The 23,338-nt window shown below is 44.4% G+C and overlaps 1 protein-coding gene across 1 annotated transcript in view; it reads right to left on the reverse strand.

Moving 5' to 3' along the window:
- Positions 1-23,338, reverse strand: part of MYO3B (myosin IIIB) — a 297,619-nt gene that overhangs the window by 91,636 nt on the left and 182,645 nt on the right. The window contains exons 25-29 of the mRNA XM_081181948.1: positions 21,053-21,073; positions 15,369-15,446; positions 14,258-14,463; positions 4,244-4,355; positions 2,390-2,552 (exon numbers count right to left, since the gene is read on the reverse strand). Of these exons, the coding sequence (XP_081038074.1) occupies positions 2,390-2,552; positions 4,244-4,355; positions 14,258-14,463; positions 15,369-15,446; positions 21,053-21,073 (580 nt within the window). The remainder of the gene's footprint in view (positions 1-2,389; positions 2,553-4,243; positions 4,356-14,257; positions 14,464-15,368; positions 15,447-21,052; positions 21,074-23,338) is intronic.

The following is a 23,338-nucleotide window of genomic DNA, read 5'->3' on the forward strand; positions in this document are numbered from 1 at the left end:
GCAAGGCTGAGTAACAGATGGCCCACAAGTCTCACCGAACCCTTCCCCACATCAGGTTAGAAGGCCTCTCCTCCTCCCAGAGGGGAGGGGTTGTGAGTGGGAGCAGCCTCCAGCCAACCAATAGGGCCAGCTGGTGGGCGGGGCTAGCCATGTTTAAACAGCCGTGGCAGCGCTCAGCTCCCATTCAGTTCCTTCTTTCTTTGAATCTCCTGCCCTCCCTTTCTCTTAGGTCAGCTTCTTTTGCATATTGACCTTGCTATGGACTTCAGTTGGTTGCCTTGGTTGCCCAAGGGGCCTGGTAGAACTTTTTTTATCCATTTGGCAAATTGGCACCAGCCTCTTGGTTTTTCTGCCTACCTCGTAGCAATTCGCCACAACTTTCTGGTATTGGCGGTTAGGCACTGGAATATGTGTGCTGTGTTGGAGGATTGGGTATGGGCCATCATCTACCCATCCTCTTTTGGGTATTCCGTTAAAGGAATCCAGCGGTCGCGGATCCTGTCCGATGCCCTGCTGGTGGCTAGGGCCATGGCACAACCCCCGGTGACGTCATGGGGAAGCTTCCAGTTGTATTTGCATCAACAAGCTCCTCCCATTGGTTGTTAATTGGTTGGGAGCGAGTGTGGTGTAGTGGTTAGGAGTGGTAGATTCGTAATCTGGGGAACCGGGTTCACTTCCCCGCTCCTCCACATGCAGCTGCTGGGTGACCTTGGGCCAGTCACAGTTCTCTGAAGTCTCTCAGCCCCCCTCACCTTACAGAGTGTTTGTTGTGCGGGAGGAAGGGAAAGGAAATTGTGAGCCGCTTTGAGACTCTTTAGGGTGGTGATAAAGCGGGATATCAAATCCAAACTCTTCTTCTTCTTAACCCCAATATGACTCCCGGATGTGCGGGGTGGAGTCTTGTATTGCTGTTTCATCCAATGCCTAAGCCAATACTACTCACATGCTGTAACCAATAAAAGTTGTGGCCTAATTTTGCCCATTAACCTAAAATAATGTGTCTTTGTGTCTTACTATAATCCTTTGCGGGTGGAGGGTCCTCGACTCACATGTGACTCACGCTTGCTTTCAACCCAGCAAAGCACTCTCTCAATGTGAAAGGAGACAACCCTGGAGGCAGAGGCCTATAAGGAACAATGTCCTTGCTTTTTTTGGCTCTGAGGGAAGGCACCTGCCAGATCAGAAGCTGCTTTCGGCCTTGCACTGCTCATCAGCAGGCAAGAACACAGCATACAACTCTAACATCTCCCCCCAGTGTAAAATGCAAATGATAAAATTCCTCTGTGGGGTCTCTTTCATGTGCTGAGAGCCTATCCTTCTTGTTGACGGTAGCCTTTAAAAACATCTGAAAGGTAACATTTCCAAGGGCCGGGTATATGGAGTTATCCCATCCTGGATAGCTCATTCATGAGATCCTTAATCTCAGGGTTGTGGGTTGGGTAAAAGAGTCCTGGGTTGCAGGAGGCTGGGCTCAGTGGCGTAGCGGGGATGGGGCACAGGGGCAGTTGCCTCCGGCGCAAAATTGTTAGGGGTGCAAAATTTCAGCAACTGGTGCTGCCTCAATCCAGCTGAGTGTTTCCGTCGTTGGGCTCCACTGAAAATGGCTTCTCAATGAGAACCAAGAAGTGACCTCTCCAGACAACAGAATGACTCTTATCTCTGTGGCTGTGATCTCCCAGGTGATGCAGATGCCATTGGGCAGCTGAATGCAGATGCGTACTCTGTACGTTTCCCTCTGTGCTGCCCCGGGCGCTGACAACCCACGCTACGCCACTGATTGGACTAGATGAGCCTTGTGGTCCCTGCCAACTCTATGATTCTATAATATATGCAGAGCATTCAGTAGGCCACTGAAAAAAATGCAGAAATGGCAGGCAGTTTGTTGGGGATTCTTTTGTGTTCTTAAACAAATCCCTCCTATGCTGAGCATCCTAAGAAATCTAACATAGCCTCTAGACCAAACAGGTTCTGCATTCAAACTGAAGGAATATACGGCATTCCAGAAACAGGCCCAGCAGACACAGCAATCATTTGGAATGTAGATGTGCATACTCTTTCCTTTAAAAAATCAACATCACACCAGGCAGCCCTTCATTTCTCTTGTGTGCTTCATAGCCCAGAAGAGACAATTAACAGCACTGCTCTTCTTTTGTTTACAGGCAAAGCCTATAAATGTGTTTAAGCAAAGACATTAGCGATTACAAAGTTGATAAGTTAGCAATGAATCTGCGTAATGCTGGCATCAGTTAACTGGAGAGGAAGAACCCACCACATGTTATTTGGGGTTTAACATCCAGCTATTAAGAAAACGAATAGGCAATTTGTGTGCAATTTAACAGCTTGAAACTCTGGGATCATCTATGATATAGGGGAACTCGGGAACATTTACCTGACTGAATGGCAATGGCACTGTTTGTTCTTTTCTCTTTGAGTTTCTTGTACCTCCTAGCTCCAAGCCATCCTTTCGTATAAGCCTGCATAGTCACCACTCTGCCTATAACTTCACGCAGAAACAAGTTCAGTTGTTCAACGTGGTAATACTTCAAGAAAACCTGCAATGAAACCAACAAGGTCAAACGTGATGTGACACCTAAGTACGAGAAAATAATTAACGAGGGAGTTCTGGACACTGGAGGGTGATAGCAAAAGGAACAGTGATGCTGGCTGTTGCATTGTCAAGTACATTGCCACATTGCTTGTAAATGAATGTGTAGCATAGCATTTCTTTATGGTGATGGCTGTGATTATTTCCTAGGCTGGGTTCTGGCTAGTTTGCATTTAAAGGCGAACGTACCAAATTCACACTTTGCGAAACGATACGAGAACCAAAACACAGCCATCGTTCAAACTCCTTTAAATTTTGCAGCACGGCTACCCAGCCAATCAATGTGTACAAAAATGCATATGTTAAAGTGCTGGGCAGAAATGCGTATATTAGTGAAAATAATGCATGATGTATGGAGATATGTGTACGACAGGAAAAACTGCATACAAACATGTGTTTATTAGGGGAAATGCACACTAAAATCCTGGTGCTTCATGAGGCTTAAAAAAAAAAATCTCCCACATTTAAGCAGCAATTTGTTAATCGAATTTATGATTGGCAAAATGAGAGACTGAGAGATCGAAATGGATAGGTCCATCCGTCTCTACAGCAAACAGGTTCTCCTCCACTCAGCCACCATGAAAAACAGCTTCTTTTTACTGAGCTCAGTTCTCACTCTCCCGGTGGCATAACTGGGAGAATGACAAATCCCTCACCCAACTGACCTGTGAGTACCCCCAAACCTTATTACTTCTGGGAGTAAAGCAACAGTACCTGTGGTGAGTTACTTGAAATGTGGGTGGGGGATTGAGGTGTAGAAAGAAAGGCAACCTAATCTTCCCTCAGTGTTTCTTTCTACAGTTAGTAAAAGGTAAAGGGACCCCTGACCATTAGGTCCAGTCGTGACCGACTCTGGGGTTGCGGCGCTCATCTCGTTTTATTGGCCGAGGGAGCCGGCATACAGCTTCTGGGTCATGTGGCCAGCATGACTAAGCCACTTCTGGCAAGCCAGAGCAGCGCACGGAAACGCCGTTTACCTTCCCGCTGGAGCAGTACCTATTTATCTACTTGCACTTTGACGTGCTTTCAAACTGCTAGGTTGGCAGGAGCAGGGACCGAGCAACGGGAGCTCACCCCGTCGCGGGGATTCGAACCGCCAACCTTCTGATCGGCAAGTCCTAGGCTCTGTGGTTTAACCCACAGCACCACTCGCGTCCCTGTTGAATCAGCCCTTAAGTAGCACCATTAAGCTCTGCTGAGAACATAACAGGAGCACCACATACTATTTTAAGCATTGGTCCTATTTTACTTTGCCAATGGAACATCCTTGATTGCAAAAGCTACTGCCCCAGAAGGTCCCTTGTTTCCCCAAATCTTATAGCAAAAGGAGCAGGAGGCAGCATTCCTCAAGGTTGGCGCATCTCCAAAGAACACTGTGCAGCCGCAATGTCATCTGTGTGCATATGTATGTCTGAGAAAGTGTGTGTTGTGTGTGTGGACATCCCTTCTCTCCAAAAGCAGTGCTGAAAACAAGTTCACAATCTGTGGGAATCTGTTGTGAGAAGGACAGTCAGCTTTCAAACACAGAAAAGATAAGCGGATTCCTTCTCCCATCCCCTTTGCAAGTAGGTGTGTTACAAGGCTGCCATATTGAATGTACCTTTTGCTCTAAACAAAGTGGAATAGAACTTATCCTACCTTTGTTTTCCCGAGAGCCCATTTCTCCAGCTTGGCTTTCTGCAGAACAGCAACACAGCTTTCTTTGCTGGGCAGAGGAGTTTCGTGTGCTTTGAAAGCAATGTAATAATACCTACAGAAACAGAAAGGACAAAGAAAGCTAAGGTTGCTGTGCTGGTTGGTGAACAGTGTGTGTGTCTGTCTGTGTGTGTGAACCCCTCAAAATCCACAGTTGCTTTATTAGCACCAAACATAATGGCACAAAACTGTGAGTTAGCTTTCAAGTTCCCCAGAACTCTTTTTCAAGTTGATGTTACACAAAGCAGTCTCTCTCTCTCTCTCTCTCTCTCTCTCTCTCTCTCTCTCTCTCTCTCTCTCTCTCTCTGTGTGTGTGTGTGTGTGTGTGTGCCTGGAAGGAGAGATAACAACAACAACAACAACAACAATAATAATAATATAAAAAAGGACACAATGAAGATGATTACAGTGGTAGCTCGGGTTAAGAACTTAATTCATTCTGGAGGTCCGTTCTTAACCGGAAACTGTTCTTAACCTGAGGTACCACTTTAGCTAATGGGGCCTCCCGCTGCCGCTGTGCGTTTTCTGTTACAGACGCTTCAGGTTACATATGCTTCAGGTTACAGACTCCTCTAACCCAGAAATAGTGCTTCAGGTTAAGAACTTTGCTTCAGGGTGAGAACAGAAATCGTGCTCCAGCGGCGCAGCGGCAGCAGGAGGCCCCATTAGCTAAAGTGGTGCTTCAGGTTAAGAACAGTTTCAGGTTAAGAACGGACCTCCGGAACGAATTAAGTACTTATCCTGAGGTACCACTGTATTTGAAAATGACTCCTACCAATTCCAGTGGAACATAGTTCCAAGTATGGGTGCCTGGCATGGTAACCTAATTTGTCAACAGGATGGTGTAATACTCATCATGGATCAAAACAAAGGAGCGACTGCAAGCCTCCCTCTGCCCTGCCTCATAAACAAAAGCAAAACCACCTTCGCCTGAAATAAGCCACCACTTAGCCAGGCTTGTCTATCTTCCATCGCCCTACACAGATTTCTTCTCCAGTCAGGTGGAGAAGAAGGCGGCTTGCCACCACCATCACCCTCTCCTCAGGCATCATGGGGGACTCCTGCCTCTCATCACAGTTCAAGTCCTACAAGCGGCATCAAATCCATCTCTTGCTCTTCGTTGTATCTGAAAGTCACTCCTTCCTTCACCAATGATGAAAGATGAAGTCCACCTGACATCTGATGGTGGATTGCCCCCTACACGCTTACCCTAAGCGTATGTAGTAATTTACTAAAATATGTTTGGTAATTGTGACCATGTTTGGGGTCCTGAAGGACCGTAATGTGACTCTTTCCCCCTCCCCACATTTATTTAGTTGTTTATTCATTCCATCTGTAAGCCAGCCTTCCTTAACTAAGTTCCCAGGTTAATTTATTGCTTAAAATATATTAAAACGGTAAAATAATAAATCATATAAACCATAAAGGCAAATAGTTAAGGAAATGTTGGGTTTTTTTAAAAAACAACAACAGCCATTCAAATTAATAATAATAATAATAATAATAATAATAATAATAATAATAATAATAATAATACTTCTAATAATAATAAATGATGTATCATACAAATGTTGCAGTGGTCACCATAATAACTGTCACCTAAACAATCAATCAAATTTTCCTGGCTATACATTAATATCCTTGTTAGAGGCCCTTCTCTGACCCTCTGATGTTAGGCGGCCAGTGGTGACCATTCAGAAGATCCTTTTGACTGTAGGGCCATCTCTGGAGAATCTTGCTTGGTAACTTACTAAGTCTTTATCATAGCAAGATTCATTTCCCCAGGCCTTTTAAAACATCAGCCAACTTCTATTCTGTTCTGCTCCCCTGATGCTTGCATACAGCTGAAGGATAGGATTACAAAATTCATAAATAAACACTGTGCTTAGGAGTATGACCTAAGTAGCTCCCCAGAAGCCAAATTCCACCACCACCCTCCAATGCTAGATTAACACGCCCTGGAGCAGGGGTGTGTGACAAAGGGAGTTTTGCAAACTGCAGGTGTGAAGGTCTTAAGGAAATGAAGTAAGTTTTTTTAAAAATAAAAAACCCACACACGTGTGATGGCCTGGGATTCGGACTCGGAGGCTGGGACTTGAGCCTGAAGGGTCCTCACCTGTGCTGGATCCTCATGTGCAGGCACCAGCTGAGTCTGCTCTGGCCCCTGAAGTGATGGAGGACCCATTGCCTGCAGGTGCTTCACTCTCAGCCCCATCAGAGGAAGCTGAGGTTGCCTCTGGGTCCGGTAACCCTCCAGCCTCTCCTGAGATGCAGAGGCTCAGGGCAGAGAGGCGGAGGGAACTAAGTTCCCACAGGAGGAGTGCTCGCCTCTAGGCCAGGAGAGGCGAGTCACCTGTGGACCAGGGCCGCCCTATGCCTCGGGGCAGATAAAAGCCAGTCAGCCACAGTCCCAAGTTGCGGGAGCAATGTTGCTGGTTTCTGCCTGCACCCTGTCCTGCTTCTCTGCTCCTGACCTCACCCGACTCCCTGCCTTGGACCCAGCTTCAGCACTGACGAACTGTCTCCCTACTGCACCCTCGACCTTGGACTGGACTCAGACCTCGCCTCACGGTTAACCCTCAGAACCAGCACACTATGTCACAGCAAAGAGGGTGAATGCAGAGGTGTACCCAGATTCCCATGTGCCCTTGGCAAGGAGATGTTTTGCCCCCCACCACCCCATCACGCCTTTTTGCCCTTGGCAATTGCCAGCTCTCTCTGCCTTTCTTTGCGATTTTTGCACCCCTCTGGGTCCGTACCCTTGGCAGGGGCCAACCTAGCCAACCCCTAGGGACACCCCTGAGTGAAGGCATATAGGCTCTGAAGGCCTATCAGGGTAGAGAATTGATGTGCTCTTCTAGTAACAGCTAACGGTTTGACCAATGGGCTTATTCGCTCCTAGCTGAAACCTCACTTCATCCACAAACCTACCAGAGAACGAATGAGATGTCTGAGGCAAACCACTGTCTCTCAACCTTCACCCCCGACACCTGAAAGGCAGGGATAATAGCAGGGATCTCCCACAGCTGGATAGCTTGGTCGGTGCAGCATGAGACTCTTAAATCTCGGGGTCATGGATTTGAGCTCTATGTTGGGCAAAAGATTCCTGCATTGCAGGGAATTGGACTAGAAATGGGGGTGAGCAAACTTTTTCAGCAGGAGGCCGATCCACTGTCCCTCAGACCTTGTGGGGGGCCAGACTATATTTTGGAGAGAAAAAATAAACGAATTCCTATGCCCCACAAATAACCCAGAGATGCATTTTAAATAAAAGCATGCATTCTACTCATGTAAAAACATGCTGATTCCCGGACCGACCGTGGGCCGGATTTAGAAGGTGATTGGGCTGGATCCGGTCCCTGGGCCTTAGTTTGCCTACCCATGGACTAGAATTCAGCCTTTCTCAACCTGTGGGTCCCCAGATGTTGTTGGACTACAACTCGGAAGGCCAGAGCTCAGGGATGATGGGAGTTGTAGTCCAACAACATCTGGGGACCCACAGGTTGAGAACCACTGGACTAGATGGTCCTTGGGCCCTCTTCCAACTCTATGATTCTATTTTTCTAGACAGGCTTGTTGTAAGGATTACAGAGATTAACATGTGTGGGCTCTGAGAAAGAACTGAAAGAAAGCTGGAAGTATAGTTCTTTAGCATTCAGCATTGGTGATGCCTTATGCCCTTTATTTTGAAAGCACACCACAGTTACACAGAACATCAGCAATGCTTCTTATTTGCTGCCACCACAATTCCAGAGGGATGCGGGTGGCGCTGTGGGTTAAATCACAGAGCCTAGGACTTGCCAATCAGAAGGCCGGCAGTTCGAATCCCTGCAAAGGGGTGAGCTCCCATTGCTCGGTCCCTGCTCCTGCCAACCTAGCAGTTCGAAAGCACGTCAAAGTGCAAGTAGATAAAGAGGTACCGCTCTGGCGGGAAGGTAAACAGTGTTTCCGTGCGCTGCTCTGGTTCGCCAGAAGTGGCTTAGTCATGCTGGCCACATGACTCGGAAGCTGTATGTCGGCTCCCTCAGCCAATAAAGCGAGATGAGCGCCGCAACCCCAAAGTCATCCGTGACGGGACCTAATGGTCAGGGGTCCCTTTACCTTTACAATTCCAGAGACCTTGAAAGAACAGCTGTTACTAACTCCACAATATTTTGAGGTGGGGGGAGAGGGTGCATGCAGTCCCACAAGTAAGAATGCCACACTGTGGGTCTTCTCCAATCCAAATTCTGAGGCTGCCCCAGCTGCCAGCAACTGCATTCCTTGCTTCCCTGGGGCCCAAGAGTTGCATGAACTCATCATTTAAATGTTCTCTTAACATACTTGCTTGCATATGAATAGCGTATGCAGCACTCTGCTCTGTAATAAATGGCCCTTCTGAGAGATTTCACAAGCTGGGAAAATTTAAGCCAAGATCAAAGCTATGGGCCTTGTCTTGATGCACTTGTATGAGTCCCCATTAGCATTAGCAAATAAAAGGCAGAAATGCAAATCTGAGCACCACCACTTTCACCAAAATGAAATAGGGAATAAGGACCCTAATCAGTAACAAACTGACTGCTTCTGATAATAGAATGCCGCAGCAAACAGAATTGTTTTTCCTCTTCTTCTGCATTTGCAGTTAGCTCTTAAAAAACTTATATTCATAAGCTTATCGTCTAGATTGGGTGGAAGGAAGGAAGTCTATTGCATTTGTCTAGCTGTGCTCAGCTGATTTTTTCCTACCAGTGTAGAACGCGACCAGGCAAAATTTCAGAAATGGTGCTGAATCTACATGGAACACTATATTTTAAACCATGGGCAGGCAAACTAGGGCCCGGGGGCTGGATCTGGCCCAATCGCCTTCTATATCCGGCCCGCGAATGGTCCAGGAATCAGCATGTTTTTACATGAGCAGAATGTGTCCTTTTATTTAAAATGCACCTCTGGGTTATTTGTGGGGCCTGCCTGGTGTTTTTACATGAGTAGAATGTGTGTTTTTATTTAAAATGCATCTCTGGGTTATGTGTGGGGCATAGGAATTCGTTCACCCCCCCTTCAGAATATAGTCTGGCCCCCCACAAGGTGGGAGGGACAGTGGACCGGCCCCTTGCTGAAAAAGTTTGCTGAACCCTGTTTTAAACAGTGCCAATCTCCAATGGGGGACACACAATGACTGACTAGTGCAAATATATTATACAAACATCATATTCTAACTGTATGAATGAGTTAGAAAAATCTTGTTTTAAATCAGAAAAATGTCACTAAAATACCCCCCCCCTCTGCATTACAGGTTTGTGTTCCGGGTCTTTTAGACTTTATTCTATGTTACTAATACAGTGGTACCTTAGGTTAAGTACTTAATTCGTTCCGGAGGTCCGTTCTTAACCTGAAACTGTTCTTAACCTGAAGCACCACTTTAGCTAATGGGGCCTCCTGCTGCCGCTGCGCCGCCGGAGCACGATTTCTGTTCTTATCCTGAAGCAAAGTTCTTAACCTGAAGCACTATTTCTGGGTTAGAGGAGCCTGTAACCTGAAGCGTATGTAACCTGAAGCGTATGTAACCCGAGGTACCACTGTACTTGACACAGATAGACACAAAAAAGTAGGCACTATCCACACAACATTTATTAACGGGCAATATAAATGCTGTAAGCTAACAAACAAACAAACAAACAAACAAGCAAGCAAACAAACCCCAAAGGCCTGGAAGTCAGATTGCCTGCCTGCAAAGTCCTGTATCATGACCTCAAATTCATGGACACTCAGAGGTAAATAAAATATTCTTTCACATTGCTCAGAGGCATTCTGTCCTTTTCTTTAAAAACAGCATGTCAGCTTCCAAAATTGAAAACTGGCACACAAATCAGGTTCTAAACCCAAACTCATGTTTGATCCTAAATCTTAAACCTTTGAGGCTAACAAGCTGGGGAAAGGGTGGTAGAGGAACTGGTGACAGTTAAGCCTTCCTTTCCAATGCAATAAACAAACTTGCAGGTCTGCTGTGTGAAGTCCTTTCCATGTCATATGGAAACAAAAGACAGCCAGAGCATTAGACAAGATTTTAGCTTTTGTTTACCTCAACCTGATAAACCTTGATCGCCTCTGTTTCCTGCCTTTGATTGCTTTGTTCTCATCTTTCCTGCTAAGAGTTTACAAAACAGCAGCTAGTGAACAGGAAGATAAGAAGCTGTACCTATTTGTTTAATCACATCAAGGGGGGGAAAAACTGCTGGTTCATATATTTTGTTGTTAAGTTGCTCAAAAGGATCAAAATACCAATTAACTAGCTGGCTTAGAAAAATCTTTGATATCCTCAGATTTACTGACATTTCAAAACTCTTGTTCATACTTGCCTAATGGCTTTTTTGATTAGGAACAAAGAAGTGCCAATCTGTTTAGCATTTGACCTGTTTTTCTCAAATGTTTTTATGTACCGTGCTCACTACTTAGTGTCTAAAGCACTTAACTTAGTCAGGGCTAAAAATCAGATTCCTGTGCCATGGGCAAATGCTTCCAAAGTCATACTATTTTATTTATATTTTGCAAGGCGGCTTACAATGACAATAAAAGTACAAAAACTGGCTAAAATGAAAATAGAGCCATAGGCTTCAAACTGTCTGCAGTTATTTTCTAGTACTTCTCATTCACATTCATGATGTCTGCATATTAATTATTTTTCAGTGAAGAACCCCAGAACCTCTTCAACTGTGTATTGTCGGATACATCACATTGAGAAGAACTGTCGGTACCATGCCTGCCAATTCCTGGTACACTGCAAGGCTGACCTACATAAAGCAGACAATGCAGATTGAGAAATCTGACTGAAGGTGGACTTGGCCCAGAAGACTGATATCAGATTAATCAAAATTTTAAAAATGGCATCTTCTGCTTTCTACATGCAGTGTAGAATTGACATGTATGGTCAGTTAAAACAACAGCAACAACCACAACATCCTAAAATATAATGCAACCTTAGCACCATTAAATTAAGAAGGTGGGCTTTACTAAAAAATCATAGAATTGTAGAGTTGGAAGGGACATCTAGTCCAACCCCCTGCGATGCAGGAATCTCAATTAAAGCATCCATGACAGATGGCCATCCAACCTCTGCTTAAAAACCTCCAAGGAAGGAGAGTCCACAGCCTCCCAAGGGAGTCTGTTCCACTGTCAAACAGCTCTTACGGCCAGAAAGTTCTTCCTGATGTCCAGGCAGAATCTCCTTTCTTGTAAGTAGAATCCATTGGTTTGGATCTTACCCTCCAGAGCAAGAAAAAACAAGCTTGCTCCATCTTCCATGTGACAGCCCTTTAAATATTAGAACATGGCTTTCAGATCTCCTCTCTGTCTGCTCTTCTCCAAGCTAAACATATCAAGCTAAACAGGGACGCGGACTTAGAAAAAATATTGGGGGGGCCCGGGAAAGCTCATGAATAATAAATAAGCTCATGAATATGCAAATAAAGTGGCTCCGGCCCTAAATAGGGCAAGCCACGCCCCCCAGCCAGCCGATTGGCTGGCTGGGAGGTGTGGCCAGTCGGGATTCCCCTGTTCTCGCGGGATTTCCGGCAGTGCCTTGGCCGGGGCTCTCCGATTAGGGCGCGCGGCTGGCTGGCTGGCGAAGGAGCAGGTTGGGAGGAGGCGGGGACGGCGGCGGCGCTCTGCTGGAAGGGCGCCCGCCCGAGATTATTGGGGGGGCTGAGCCCCCCCAAAAAAAATTTTGAGGGGGCTCGAGCCCCCTCAAGCCCCATGGAGTCGGCGCCTATGAAGCTAAACATATCAAGTGTATCTGAAGAAGTGTGCATGCACACGAAAGCTCATAACAAGAACTAACTTAGTTGGTCTTTAAGGTGCTACTGGAAGGATTTTTTTTTTATTTTGACTATGGCAGACCAACACGGCTACCTATCTGTAACTGATATCAAGCTCCCTCAACAGTTCCTTTTAAGGCTAGGTCTCCAGGACCTTGATCATCTTGATCTCCTTCCGCAATATCATTCTTAAACTGTGCACCAAGAACTGGACGCAATACTCCAGGTATGGTCTTAACAAGGCAGAACAGTCCAGTACTATTGCTACCCGTTATCGGGACACTCTATGTACCCTTTTAGTTACTAATCCCTATTGACTTCAATTGAATTTACTGTCAAGAGAAGGCTGGCGGTTCCAATCCCTGCGATGGGGTGAGCTCCCGTTGCTCGGTCCCTGCTCCTGCCAACCTAACAGTTCGAAAGCAAGTGCAAGTAGATAAATAGGTACCACTGCGGCGGGAAGGTAAATGGCGTTTCCGTGCGCTGCTCTGGTTTGCCAGAAGTGGCTTCGTCATGCTGGCCACATGACTCGGAAGCTGTCTGCAGACAAATGACGGCTCCCTCGGCCAGTAAAGCGAGATGAGCGCCGCAACCCTAGAGTCGTTCGCGACTGGACTTAACGGTCAGGGGTCCCTTTACCTTTACCTTTTAACGGAGGTTAGGATGAGGTGAAGGTGTTCCTTTGCTAGGTTCTACCAAGGTCTACTGGAAGACCAGGGAGTTCCACCACCGCAGAGGCCCCATTGCACCCACGGAAAATGTGGCACAACATGCACAACCAACCGCGGGGCTCCTAGTAGTAGCCATCAGAAGGCCCTGAAACAGGGTGGAGCTGAGCAGCCTCAATGGTCCAAAGCTGACCCATTTCTCAGCTGAAATCTGGCTTAGCGAAACCATAAACAGTCCTGCCGCTCATGTTGCCCAAGGTGGGAAGTGGGGAGGCCTGGGGCATTCTTGTGGGATGTGATACATAAGCAGCAGTCAAGTACAACATTCCTTGTTTTCCTTGAGTAGACATGCAAGGGGATGTTTGGTCCAGCCAGTCGAAACTTCCTTGTTCCTCCTGGGCTGGAACATCCTTCCTTTTGCATGTGACTAGAGGTGGGCGTGACCTTACCTGTCCAGGTAACAAAAGGACAAGGCATGCTGCCACTCTCTCTCTTTTTCCATCTTCCTTTTGTCGTGTGGACTGTGTGCGTCTTATGGAGCGAATGCAGGCTGCACAGCTATCCCAGAAGCCAGAACAGCGAGAGGGATTGCTGCGCAGCACTCCCTCTCACTGTTTTAGCTTCTGGTTTAGCTGTGCAAAGCCTCCTCAGGGCAGCGGGATGAAGGCTCCCACTGCCCCGAGGAGGCTTTGCGCTCCCTTTAAAGAGCATGCGGCTGTTGCTGGCTTTTGCGGGAGGTGGGGGAAGGGACAGAGGGCGGGCCCTCATGTTAGGATATTTCCGTTCTCGTGTCGCTAATAGACTGACGCTGTTCTACGGGAGACTGGTGGATCGTCTGGAGATGACTGTCTCCCTGGCAGTATCCCAACACCTCAGTCCCTTCCCCCACCTCCTGCAAAAGCCCCCAAGAGCCATGCTCCCTTTAAAGAGCCTCACACACGCTCCACGCGGCTCGTGAAAGGGAGTGCTGAGCAGAGCCTGGGATGCATACAGGCTGTGCTCAGCGCTCCCTTTAAAGAATATTTTTTTTCTTGCATTCCCCCTCTAAAACTAGGTGCGTCTTATGGCCAGGTGTGAAAAATACGGTATATACTTTGTAACTAAGCCTGCCTTCAGGGATCCAGCTGTGAACTGGTGACACGAGTAAACTTCTTTTGTATACTTTAAACAAGATTGTGGCGGGTTTATTCTTTTAAGAGGGATATAAGGGAACTTACCAGGAACCTAATAGTGAGGGGCTTAAACAAGCCCTCAACCAGCTATCCACTGTGCGTTTAAAAGGGGAATGTCAAACTCTGCCAAGTAAAGGAAATTGCTAGCGCAAGTTAGGAAGGATATTAATAAAGAATATATCCTCTCCTGACTCCCTGAACAGTCTTACAATTCTGAATACTGCCGTCACAGGAGCCATGTGATTCCCTCCCTCCCAATTGTATAGATTAGAATGGAAGTTTCAGAGGTTCATTCATTCTGACTTTACCCAACACTATGCCGCTCACCTTTTCACAAACTCATCAAAGAGAATGCGGTGAGAATACCCTTGCCGACGTATGTTGATCGTCTCCAAAATGCCAGTGTAGCGCAGCTGCACTAAAACTCTTTCTTGAGAAAACCTCAGCGCCTCTCGGTCATCGTTGGGTTTAATGCAGCGGACAAAATGAGGCTGCCCAATCACCATTTTGGACAACAGATCCATCAGAGAATACTGGGGAAACACAAGCAAAAATAATAAAAAAATGAGGCTCAACGATGCCCCCCTTTCTTTTAAAGGAATGAAATTCTAGCAGTCTGCTCATTCCAGTCACGTCGCATCTAAAAAGCAGTATTAACAAACTTGAAAGAGTTGGGAGGGGGGAAGATGCATAACACTGCAGATCAGATGTCCAAGGTGAATTAAAGTATTCCTTTTGAAAGCAGCCTCGTTCTCTCTCGTTTTCATCACCGAGTAAAGCAAAAGCTGCTGGAAAATGTTCTCTTTTAAAAATCTCTTCTTTTTAGGCTGTAATACTATACACACTCACCTGGAGGTAAGTCTCACTGAAGTCAGTGGAGCTTACAAGTGAGTAGATAGGTACAGTAGTACCTCGGGTTACAAACACCTTGGGTTACAAACACTTCGGGTTACTGTCTCCGCTAACCCAGAAGTAGTACCTCGGGTTAAGAATTTTACCTCAGGATGAGAAGAGAAATCGTACGCCGGCGGCACGGTGGCAGTAGGAGGCCCCATTAGCTAAAGTGGTGCTTCAGGTTAAGAACAGTTTCAGGTTAAGAACGGACCTCCGGAACAAATTAAGTTCGTAACCAGAGGTACCACTGTATATGATTGCATTGCCACTGAAAACCACTGATTTGGCAAAGAATCCCCTGAACCGTTCTTGCCCCTGCACTAAGCTCAGGTGAGCTCTTTTCCGATGCTCACCTAACTCTCTTCAACTTTCCTTAAACGATGAGATCATTTCCTGAGCTGCCTTGTGCATCTATAGGAATTCCTTCAGGCTGGGACAATTATCTGCACTTCAGGGTCCCTGGCACACTGCCAGCACTATATAAACAACAAAGTGGGGGGTGTCAATAAAGTTATATTGCACTTTCACAATGCAGATTGCATACCCTGAAATAGGAAGCCACAGTTTGCCTCTTCATGTTGGTTGTTTCCTCAGGGTGCCGCATAATCTCCATGGTGTCCACCTGAAAGCACAAGTCAGAGACACACAATGTGTAGAGTCATTTACTACCTAATCCTCAGTATATGTTTCCTAAGATTGTTTCAGCTGTTTACTGCATCATCAAAGGTTCTGCACCCATCCTAAGTCCCTAAGTGTGGAGGGAGGTTTCTGACCCCAAGAGGAATTGTCTACCGGGCAACAGTGGTCAAAAGTTCTTGCCGCTTACCTCAGGTCCATGTCTCCTGTTAATAGACTCTGAGATAAACATGCCTCTCAGCGACACTTCATGGGTGCGTAACACAAAGAGATGACAACATTGCAGAGAGGTGTTCTCAGTGACCGCCTCCCTTTTCCCAGCTATGTAATAATTTATCTCTGGAGACTCACCAAAGTCACAGCCTGAAGACCTATTGAACGCCCTTCTCTCAGCCACACGGGAGAAAGAGAGGGAAGTATGCGTCTCCACCCCCATCGTTTAGCCCGGACATTGAGGTCCAGCTCCGAGGGCCTTCTGGCGGTTCCCTCACTGCGAGAAGTGAGGTTACAGGGAACCAGGCAGAGGGCCTTCTTAGTAGCGGCACCTGCCTTGTGGAACACCCTCCTATCAGTTGTCAAGGAAATAAGCAACTATCTGACTTTTAGAAGACATCTGAAGGCGATCCTGTTTAGGGAAGTTTTTAATGTTTGGTTGTGTTTTTAATATTCTGTTGGGAGCCACCCAGAGTGGTTGGGGAAACCCAGCTAGATGGGCAGGGTATAAATACTATTATTATTATTATTATTATTATTATTATTATTATTATTATTAGTTGTGCATGTGGCACAACACCATGGTTTGGTAAAGGTAAAGGACCCCTGGAAGGTTAAGTCCAGTCAAAGGCAACTATGGGGTTGCGGCGCTCATCTCGCTTTCAGGCCGAGGGAGCCGGCGTTTGTCCACAGACATGGTTTAGGGTAATGGTGAACCAATCTAAAACATGTCACTTCACAACTATTCTAACCTACAGGTGGGCAACCATTTTGTACTCAAGGGCCATCTGAGATGATGGGTGGTAGACTGGGGGCTGCATTTAGATGTTGGGGGGCTCACCCATCAGATCCCCCACCACCTCGCACACAGACACACACAACCTGACACAGTCTCCCACAGACAGACAGCCTCACAATCTGTGAGTTACAAAGTACCCCCCTCACTCACAAACACCCTAACCTTTCTCCCGAATATCATTCCTCAGCTCTTCCCAGCACCCACCAGTTAGGCAGCAGGAAGGAGAGAGGGATTGCAATGGGATCTGCATTGGGTTCAGGTGAAGACAAGGGAGGACGCCTATAGGCCGCAGAGAAGTCAGCTGACGTCCACACTCAGCAGTCCACAGTGCATTAGCCCAGTTTAAAACTACAGTGGTACCTTGGTTTATGAACTTAATCCGTTCTGGCAGTCTGTTCTTATACCAAAACGTTCTTAAACCAAGGTGTGCTTTCCCATAGCAGCGGGGGACTCAATTTACAAATGGAACACACTCAACAGGAAGCGAAACATGTTCTGCTTCCAAGGCAAAGTTCACAAACCAAAACACCTACTTCCGGGCTTGCAGCGTTCTTAATCCAAGTTGTTCATAAACTAAGCTGTTCTTAAACCAAGGTACCACTGTATGCACTTCCAGAAGCAAGACAAAAATGAACATGGGTCTCAGCAGTGATTGACGTGCTGCAGGCAGCCATGATAAGCATGAAGTCAGCTATCACTACAGTCACAACATCACCCTTGTCACTGAACACAAAACAGTATTTCCCTTTTTAAATTACTTTCTTCTTCATTACTTCACGTCTCTAGTTGGTTCATGCCGCCAAATCGCGAACGCTCTCCATTAAAACAAAGCAAAAACATTTTTGTGTGTGTTCAACGTAGTATATGGGTAACAAGTATATTGTTCATTACGCACCTTACCTTAATGACTCTGTCACTACAGCTGTTCTTTATTTTATTTTTTTTATTTTTCACAAAAAAAGAATCAAAGCTGACTTTGTGAATTAAAAATATCACCCCCTTAGTTAGTAATCAAAAGCAGCTTTGTGCTGTTGTATCACATAGTTCAACAAAATTAGAGAAAACAATCTGCCCTCTGTTCGCATGGTGCAATAGAAATATTTTTTTTTTTTTCATGCATAATTTTTATTAAGTTTTCAAAAAACAGAATACATAACAAACTTAATCAGAACTCATATCTGTTCACTTAAAGAAATAGAAGTTGACTTCCTTCAGTCATTCCACGAATCGTCCAAAATAACATTAAACAATGATTCCGCATTTCCGTGTTTGTAAAGCCATAAGTCACTCTCATCCATCCATTTCCTTTTAGCTTTACCCTTTACCTTTTACAGAGCTTCTTGAAAACCTACTAGTGTTATCTGTTCATCAATTAAGCTTTTCAGATATTTCGTAAAACTTTCCCAATTTTCAACAAACCTCTGATCTTTTGTATATCTAATTTTACATGTCATCCTGTCCATCTCCACATATTCCAATAATTTACCTCTCCATTCCTCCATTGTTGGAATATTCTCCTGCTTCCAATTTTTTGCTATTAAGACCCTTGCTGCCGTTGTTGCGTATTGGAACAATTTGTAATCTTTCTTCTTAATTTCCTTTCCTACCAAACCTAGCAAGAACGCCTCTGGTCTTTTGTTAAAGGTATATCTTAGCATTTTTTTCATTTCGTCATATATGCTCTCCCAGAACCCTGTAATCTTTGGACATTCCCACCACATATGGTAGAAGGTACCTTCCCTTATCTTGCACTTCCAGCATTTATTGCAGGATCCATACATTTTAGCTAACTTAACCGGAGTGAGGTACCAGCGATAAAACATTTTCATTAGGTTCTCCTTCAGTGACACACAGGCCGTAAATTTTAAGTGTTGTTTCCAAAGTTTTTCCCACTCTTCGTAATAAATATTACGGCCCAGATCTCTAGCCCAATGAGTCATTACCCCCTTAACCTCTTCGTCGGCTAAGTTCCAATCTAGTAAGTGCCTATACAATTTAGATAGTATTTTTGTGTTACTCCTCAAGATTTCAGTTTGGAATATGGAGTTTTTGTCGGCATAGCCTTTATCTTTTACGTCTTTCCTGAACATATCATTTATTTGGTGGTAGTGTAGCCAATCGTATACTTGAGATTTAACCTGATCGTACGGCCTCATTTTCCATTTTCCTTCCTCCTTCATAAGTAATTGTTCGTAAGTTGCCCATTTAGTTCCCATATTAACCTTTTTGATGGCCATTACCTCTAGTGGAGATAGCCATTGGGGTGTTCTTGGTTCTAACATCTCCTTATATCTCTCCCAAACCTCCAACAAGGGGCCCCTAAATATATGGTTCACAAATCCTTTGTGGCCCTTCTTCCGTCCGTGCCACAGGTAAGCATGCCACCCGTATCGGTTATCGTGACCCTCCAAGTCTAGCACTTCCCCTTCTTCTAGTTTTATCCATGTCTTTATCCAGCATAAGCTGGATGCCTCATAGTATATCTTCAGATCGGGAAGGGCGAAGCCTCCTCTTTCTTTCGTATCCGTTAAAATTTTAAACTTTACTCTCGGCTTCTTCCCCTGCCAGATGAATCTAGAAATATCTTTGTGCCAGACTTTGAATATCTTAGTACCCTTAATAATCGGGATGTTTTGAAAGAGGAATAACACTCTTGGGAATACCGACATTTTAATTGTGGCTATTCTACCCCAAAATGACAGTTTTAACCGACCCCATGTTTCTATGTCCTTCTTAACTCCTTTCCATACCGTTTCGTAATTGTTTTTGAAGAGATCTATATTTTTAGGCGTTACCCATATCCCTAAGTATTTCACTTTCTTAGTTACCTCTATTCCTGTTGCTCTTTGTAGTTCCTCAGTTTCGGCTGCCTGCATGTTTTTAGCTATTATTTTTGTTTTCCTTTTATTTAGTTTAAAGCCTGCGACCTCCCCGAATTGATCAAATTCTCTGAGTACCTTTTTTGTTGAATCTAATGGTTCTTCCAATGTTACAACCAGGTCGTCTGCAAAAGCTTTGGTTTTATGCTCATGTTGGCCTACCCTGATGCCTTTGATTTCCTTATTTTCTCTGATAGTTTTTAGTAGGATTTCTAATATCATTATAAATAACAGTGGGGATAATGGGCATCCCTGTCTTGTTCCCTTAGTTACTGTTATTTCTTCGGTCTCTATGTTGTTTATTATTAATCTTGCTTTTTGTTCCGTGTATATTGCTTTTATACCGTTGTAAAATTCAGTGCCCACTTCCATGTACTCCAATTGTCTCAATAGGAATTCCCAATTTACATTATCAAACGCTTTTTCAGCGTCCACAAATAACAGTATTCCTTGCTTATCGCATCTTTCTGTTAGATATTCTATAATATTTATAATATTCCTTAGATTATCCTTCATTTGCCTGCCAGGCAAAAAGCCGGCTTGGTCTCTGTGGATGCTGTTTTGCAAGATGCCTTTGAATCTTCTTGCCAGAACCCCCGCAAAAATCTTATAGTCTACGTTTATTAAGGAAATCGGCCTGTAATTTTTAATTTGATCTAGTTCTGAGTCTTGTTTTGGAATTAGCGTAATCAGTGCCTCCTTCCACGTCTCCGGTATTTCTTTTTCCTTCAAAATATTATTCATTACTTCTTGTAGCGGGTATATCAGAGTCGTTTCCATCTCTTTGTAATATCTGCTAGTAAACCCATCTGGGCCGGGGGCCTTCCCATTTTTTAAGTCTGTTATTATTGCTTTTATTTCTTCCACCTCGATCGGGGCATTTAGTTTCTCTTTATCTGCCACGGGAATCTTTTTTATATTCTTAGATATTAAGTATCTCTCTATTTCCATCGTCTTATTCTTTTCTGTGTTTCTGAAGAGTTCTCTGTAGAAATCCAAAAAGGCTTTTCTTATTTCTTTGGGTTTGTTTATCTCTTCTCCTTCTACCACTATCCTGTTTATCGTATTCTGTTCCTTCCTTTTTTTCAATTGCCACGCTAATATCTTCCCCGTTTTGTTGGCATGTTCAAAATTCCTCTGTCTCAATCTTTTAATTTTCCATTCTATCTCTCTATTTATCAGCATTGTGTATTGGGATTGTAGGACTTTTATATTCTCTTTTATTTTCTTATTTTTTGGATTTTTGTTTAATTCCTGCTCATTCTCTGCTAGTTGTTGTAAAATTTCTTTCTTCCCTTTTTCCCTTTTTTTATTCTTAATTGCACTCTGTTGGATAAAGAAGCCCCGCATGACCGCCTTTCCTGCATCCCATACTACCTTGGGCTTTGTATTATTGCCCAAATTATCTTCGAAATATTCTTTAGATAAAATAGAAATATTTTAGCGCGTACACACACACATACACACACACAAATGTTCTGTGGCAGTTCACCATCTGCTGTGAACAGGTGGCATTTGTGTATTAAACTAAGAACATTTGAACCAGAGAATAGCAGCTTTTGCACCTGCGTTATAAAGCAGTGGCCTTCAGATCGCGCAGTGTGTTTCTTATTCCTGATCAAGGCTGATATTTTCAAAGGGGATGCAAGCAGAGACAGAAAAAGGACTGCTGTTCCCAAGATAGCAATCGTGTGGCCTTACCTTGAGGAGATACTTGGGAGACTGCATGCAAAACAGAAAGGATAAGAAAGAAATGCTAAGCAGCATCACAGCAGATACAGGCAGAAGAGGGTGGGAGGGAAAACAGGCTTTAAGATCAGACTTGGACAGAACGCACAAGGTGAGAGAGTTAAAACAGAGAGCCACTCTTTCGTAATCCAAAGCAGCTGCTGTTTCTTGCCCCCCTCCCAAGTGTTAAAATGCCCTTTGAATGACTAGGTGACAAAGAAAATGTATGGGGCTCTTTAAATGGTGGGGGAGGGAGATTGTAAAGTGAAGTCCTATAATGTAGCACAAGGAAGGGGATTGCTGCATCAGCAGAGATCACATCAAACATTTCAGAAGGTCACATGACCAAGTAAATATCAATCCTTCTGCTTAGCGTTGCAGGGAACGTCCGCAGGGAATGATGCAAAGGAAGTGTTTCAGAACTCTTCTGATTAGGCTGAAAATTTCAGCCTTTCTGGCTAATTTCCAGAGAAGAGATGGGGAAGGATTCCAGGCCTGAATCATGCTTGATGAAATCTGGGAGACAGAAAGGAGAAGCTGATCTTTCTTTCTTTCTTTCTTTCTTTCTTTCTTTCTTTCTTTCTTATGCCTTGCTCCAAATGTGCCCACTTGACTGCTTGCTTCAAGCTGTTGAACTGGCACTCTTACAAGCGCCACATAATGTTCATTCCCTACTCGTGGGAAATCAATTTTTTAACGTGGCAGCACCTACATATTCTCTGGAACTCCCTGCTTATTGATATTAGGCAGATACCTTCATTGTGCTGTTTTTGACATCTTCTAAGAGCTTTTTTGTTTAGGCAGCCCTCTCCAAACCTGTAGTAGTAGTACTACTACTAGTAGTAGTAGTAGTAGTGATGATCAGTGCACTTTTTTCACTAAAAAAATGTTTAGGGGTAGTCTCATTTTGACTCAAGAACATCACCATTTTATAGTTTAAATTGGGAAAAATAAATACAGTAAATGGACAAAAGTACATAGATTCACAAAATGTTTAGGGGTATATGTACCCCTGCATTCCCCCAGGAAAAATGCACTGATGATAATAATAATAATTTTACTTATGCCCCACATTTCCCCCCTGATAGGGAATAAAACACATTTTAGTATGCATAAAACTGCTTGTTCTGATCCATAGTTTGATCATTTCACTGTCTGCTGTTTTTAAAGTCTGTTTACTTACTATTATGCAAACCATTCAGACTTTTTTTTTAAAAAATTAAGTGACCTATAAATCTTGCTAAATAAATAAATTCAGTAAAACAAAACTGCAGCAAGCAGCAAGGCGGGGAAACTCGTGAGCATGAAGACAGTTTTGCGTGATCTGCTAAGTTTAACCAGATCAGTGATAGGAGAGAGAATGTATCTGTAATGGCTAGTTCAGCAGGGCTATTAAGTGAATGTTTGTATGCTCCAGACAAGGCGATTCCTAAGAGTTAATGTTTGGGTATTCCCTCCCAAGAGAACTAGATACATAGGGAAGAGGAGAGGATCTTGTGAAGAAGCTTTAAAAAGCTTAGCGCTGTCCCTGGTTTCTGCCAAACTGCTGGTCTGACTCATAAGCAAAAACCTGATCCAGACAGGCATGTTCAAACCCCTATATGTTTGATGTGGACCAGGATCGGGGGTGGGGCCTAAGGGTCTGTGTTTGATTGCTGACAAACTAATGAATCATTCCCCAGAGGAAGATTACAAATTAATCCTCCTGTGTGTGCAACTGAAAGGGAAGTGCTTAGGCAAAAGTACGGCGGGAAAAGATTATGATGATCAAAAGAGAGATTCCCCTATTAAATGGGGAGGGGGATTTAGCAAAACCTGTTTTTTAAAAAGTGTACCCCCCCATTTTATAAAGTTTAATTGGAGGAGGGGGGCGGAGATGATTTGGATTTCACAAATGAACAGTTTCCGAGAAGAATTCAGTGAACAGTAAGAAAACATATAATTTGAATAAAATATACTGTATTTTTTTGCTCTATAGGACTCACTTTTCCCTCCTAAAAAGTAAGGGGAAATGTGTGTGCGTCTTATGGAGCGAATGCAGGCTGCGCAGCTATCCCAGAAGCCAGAACAGCAAGAGGGATTGCTGCTTTCACTGCACAGCGATCCCTCTTGCTGTTCTGGCTTCTGAGATTCCGAATATATATTTTTTCTTGTTTTCCTCCTCCAAAAACTAGGTGCGTCTTGTGGTCTGGTGTGTCTTATAGAGCGAAAAATACGGTAATTATCTTTGTCTGATCACTGTGTTGTAAACAAACAAAC

This window comes from Podarcis bocagei (genome assembly GCF_964188305.1).
Source record: "Podarcis bocagei genome assembly, chromosome: 1".
Taxonomy (NCBI): Eukaryota; Metazoa; Chordata; class Lepidosauria; order Squamata; family Lacertidae; genus Podarcis; species Podarcis bocagei.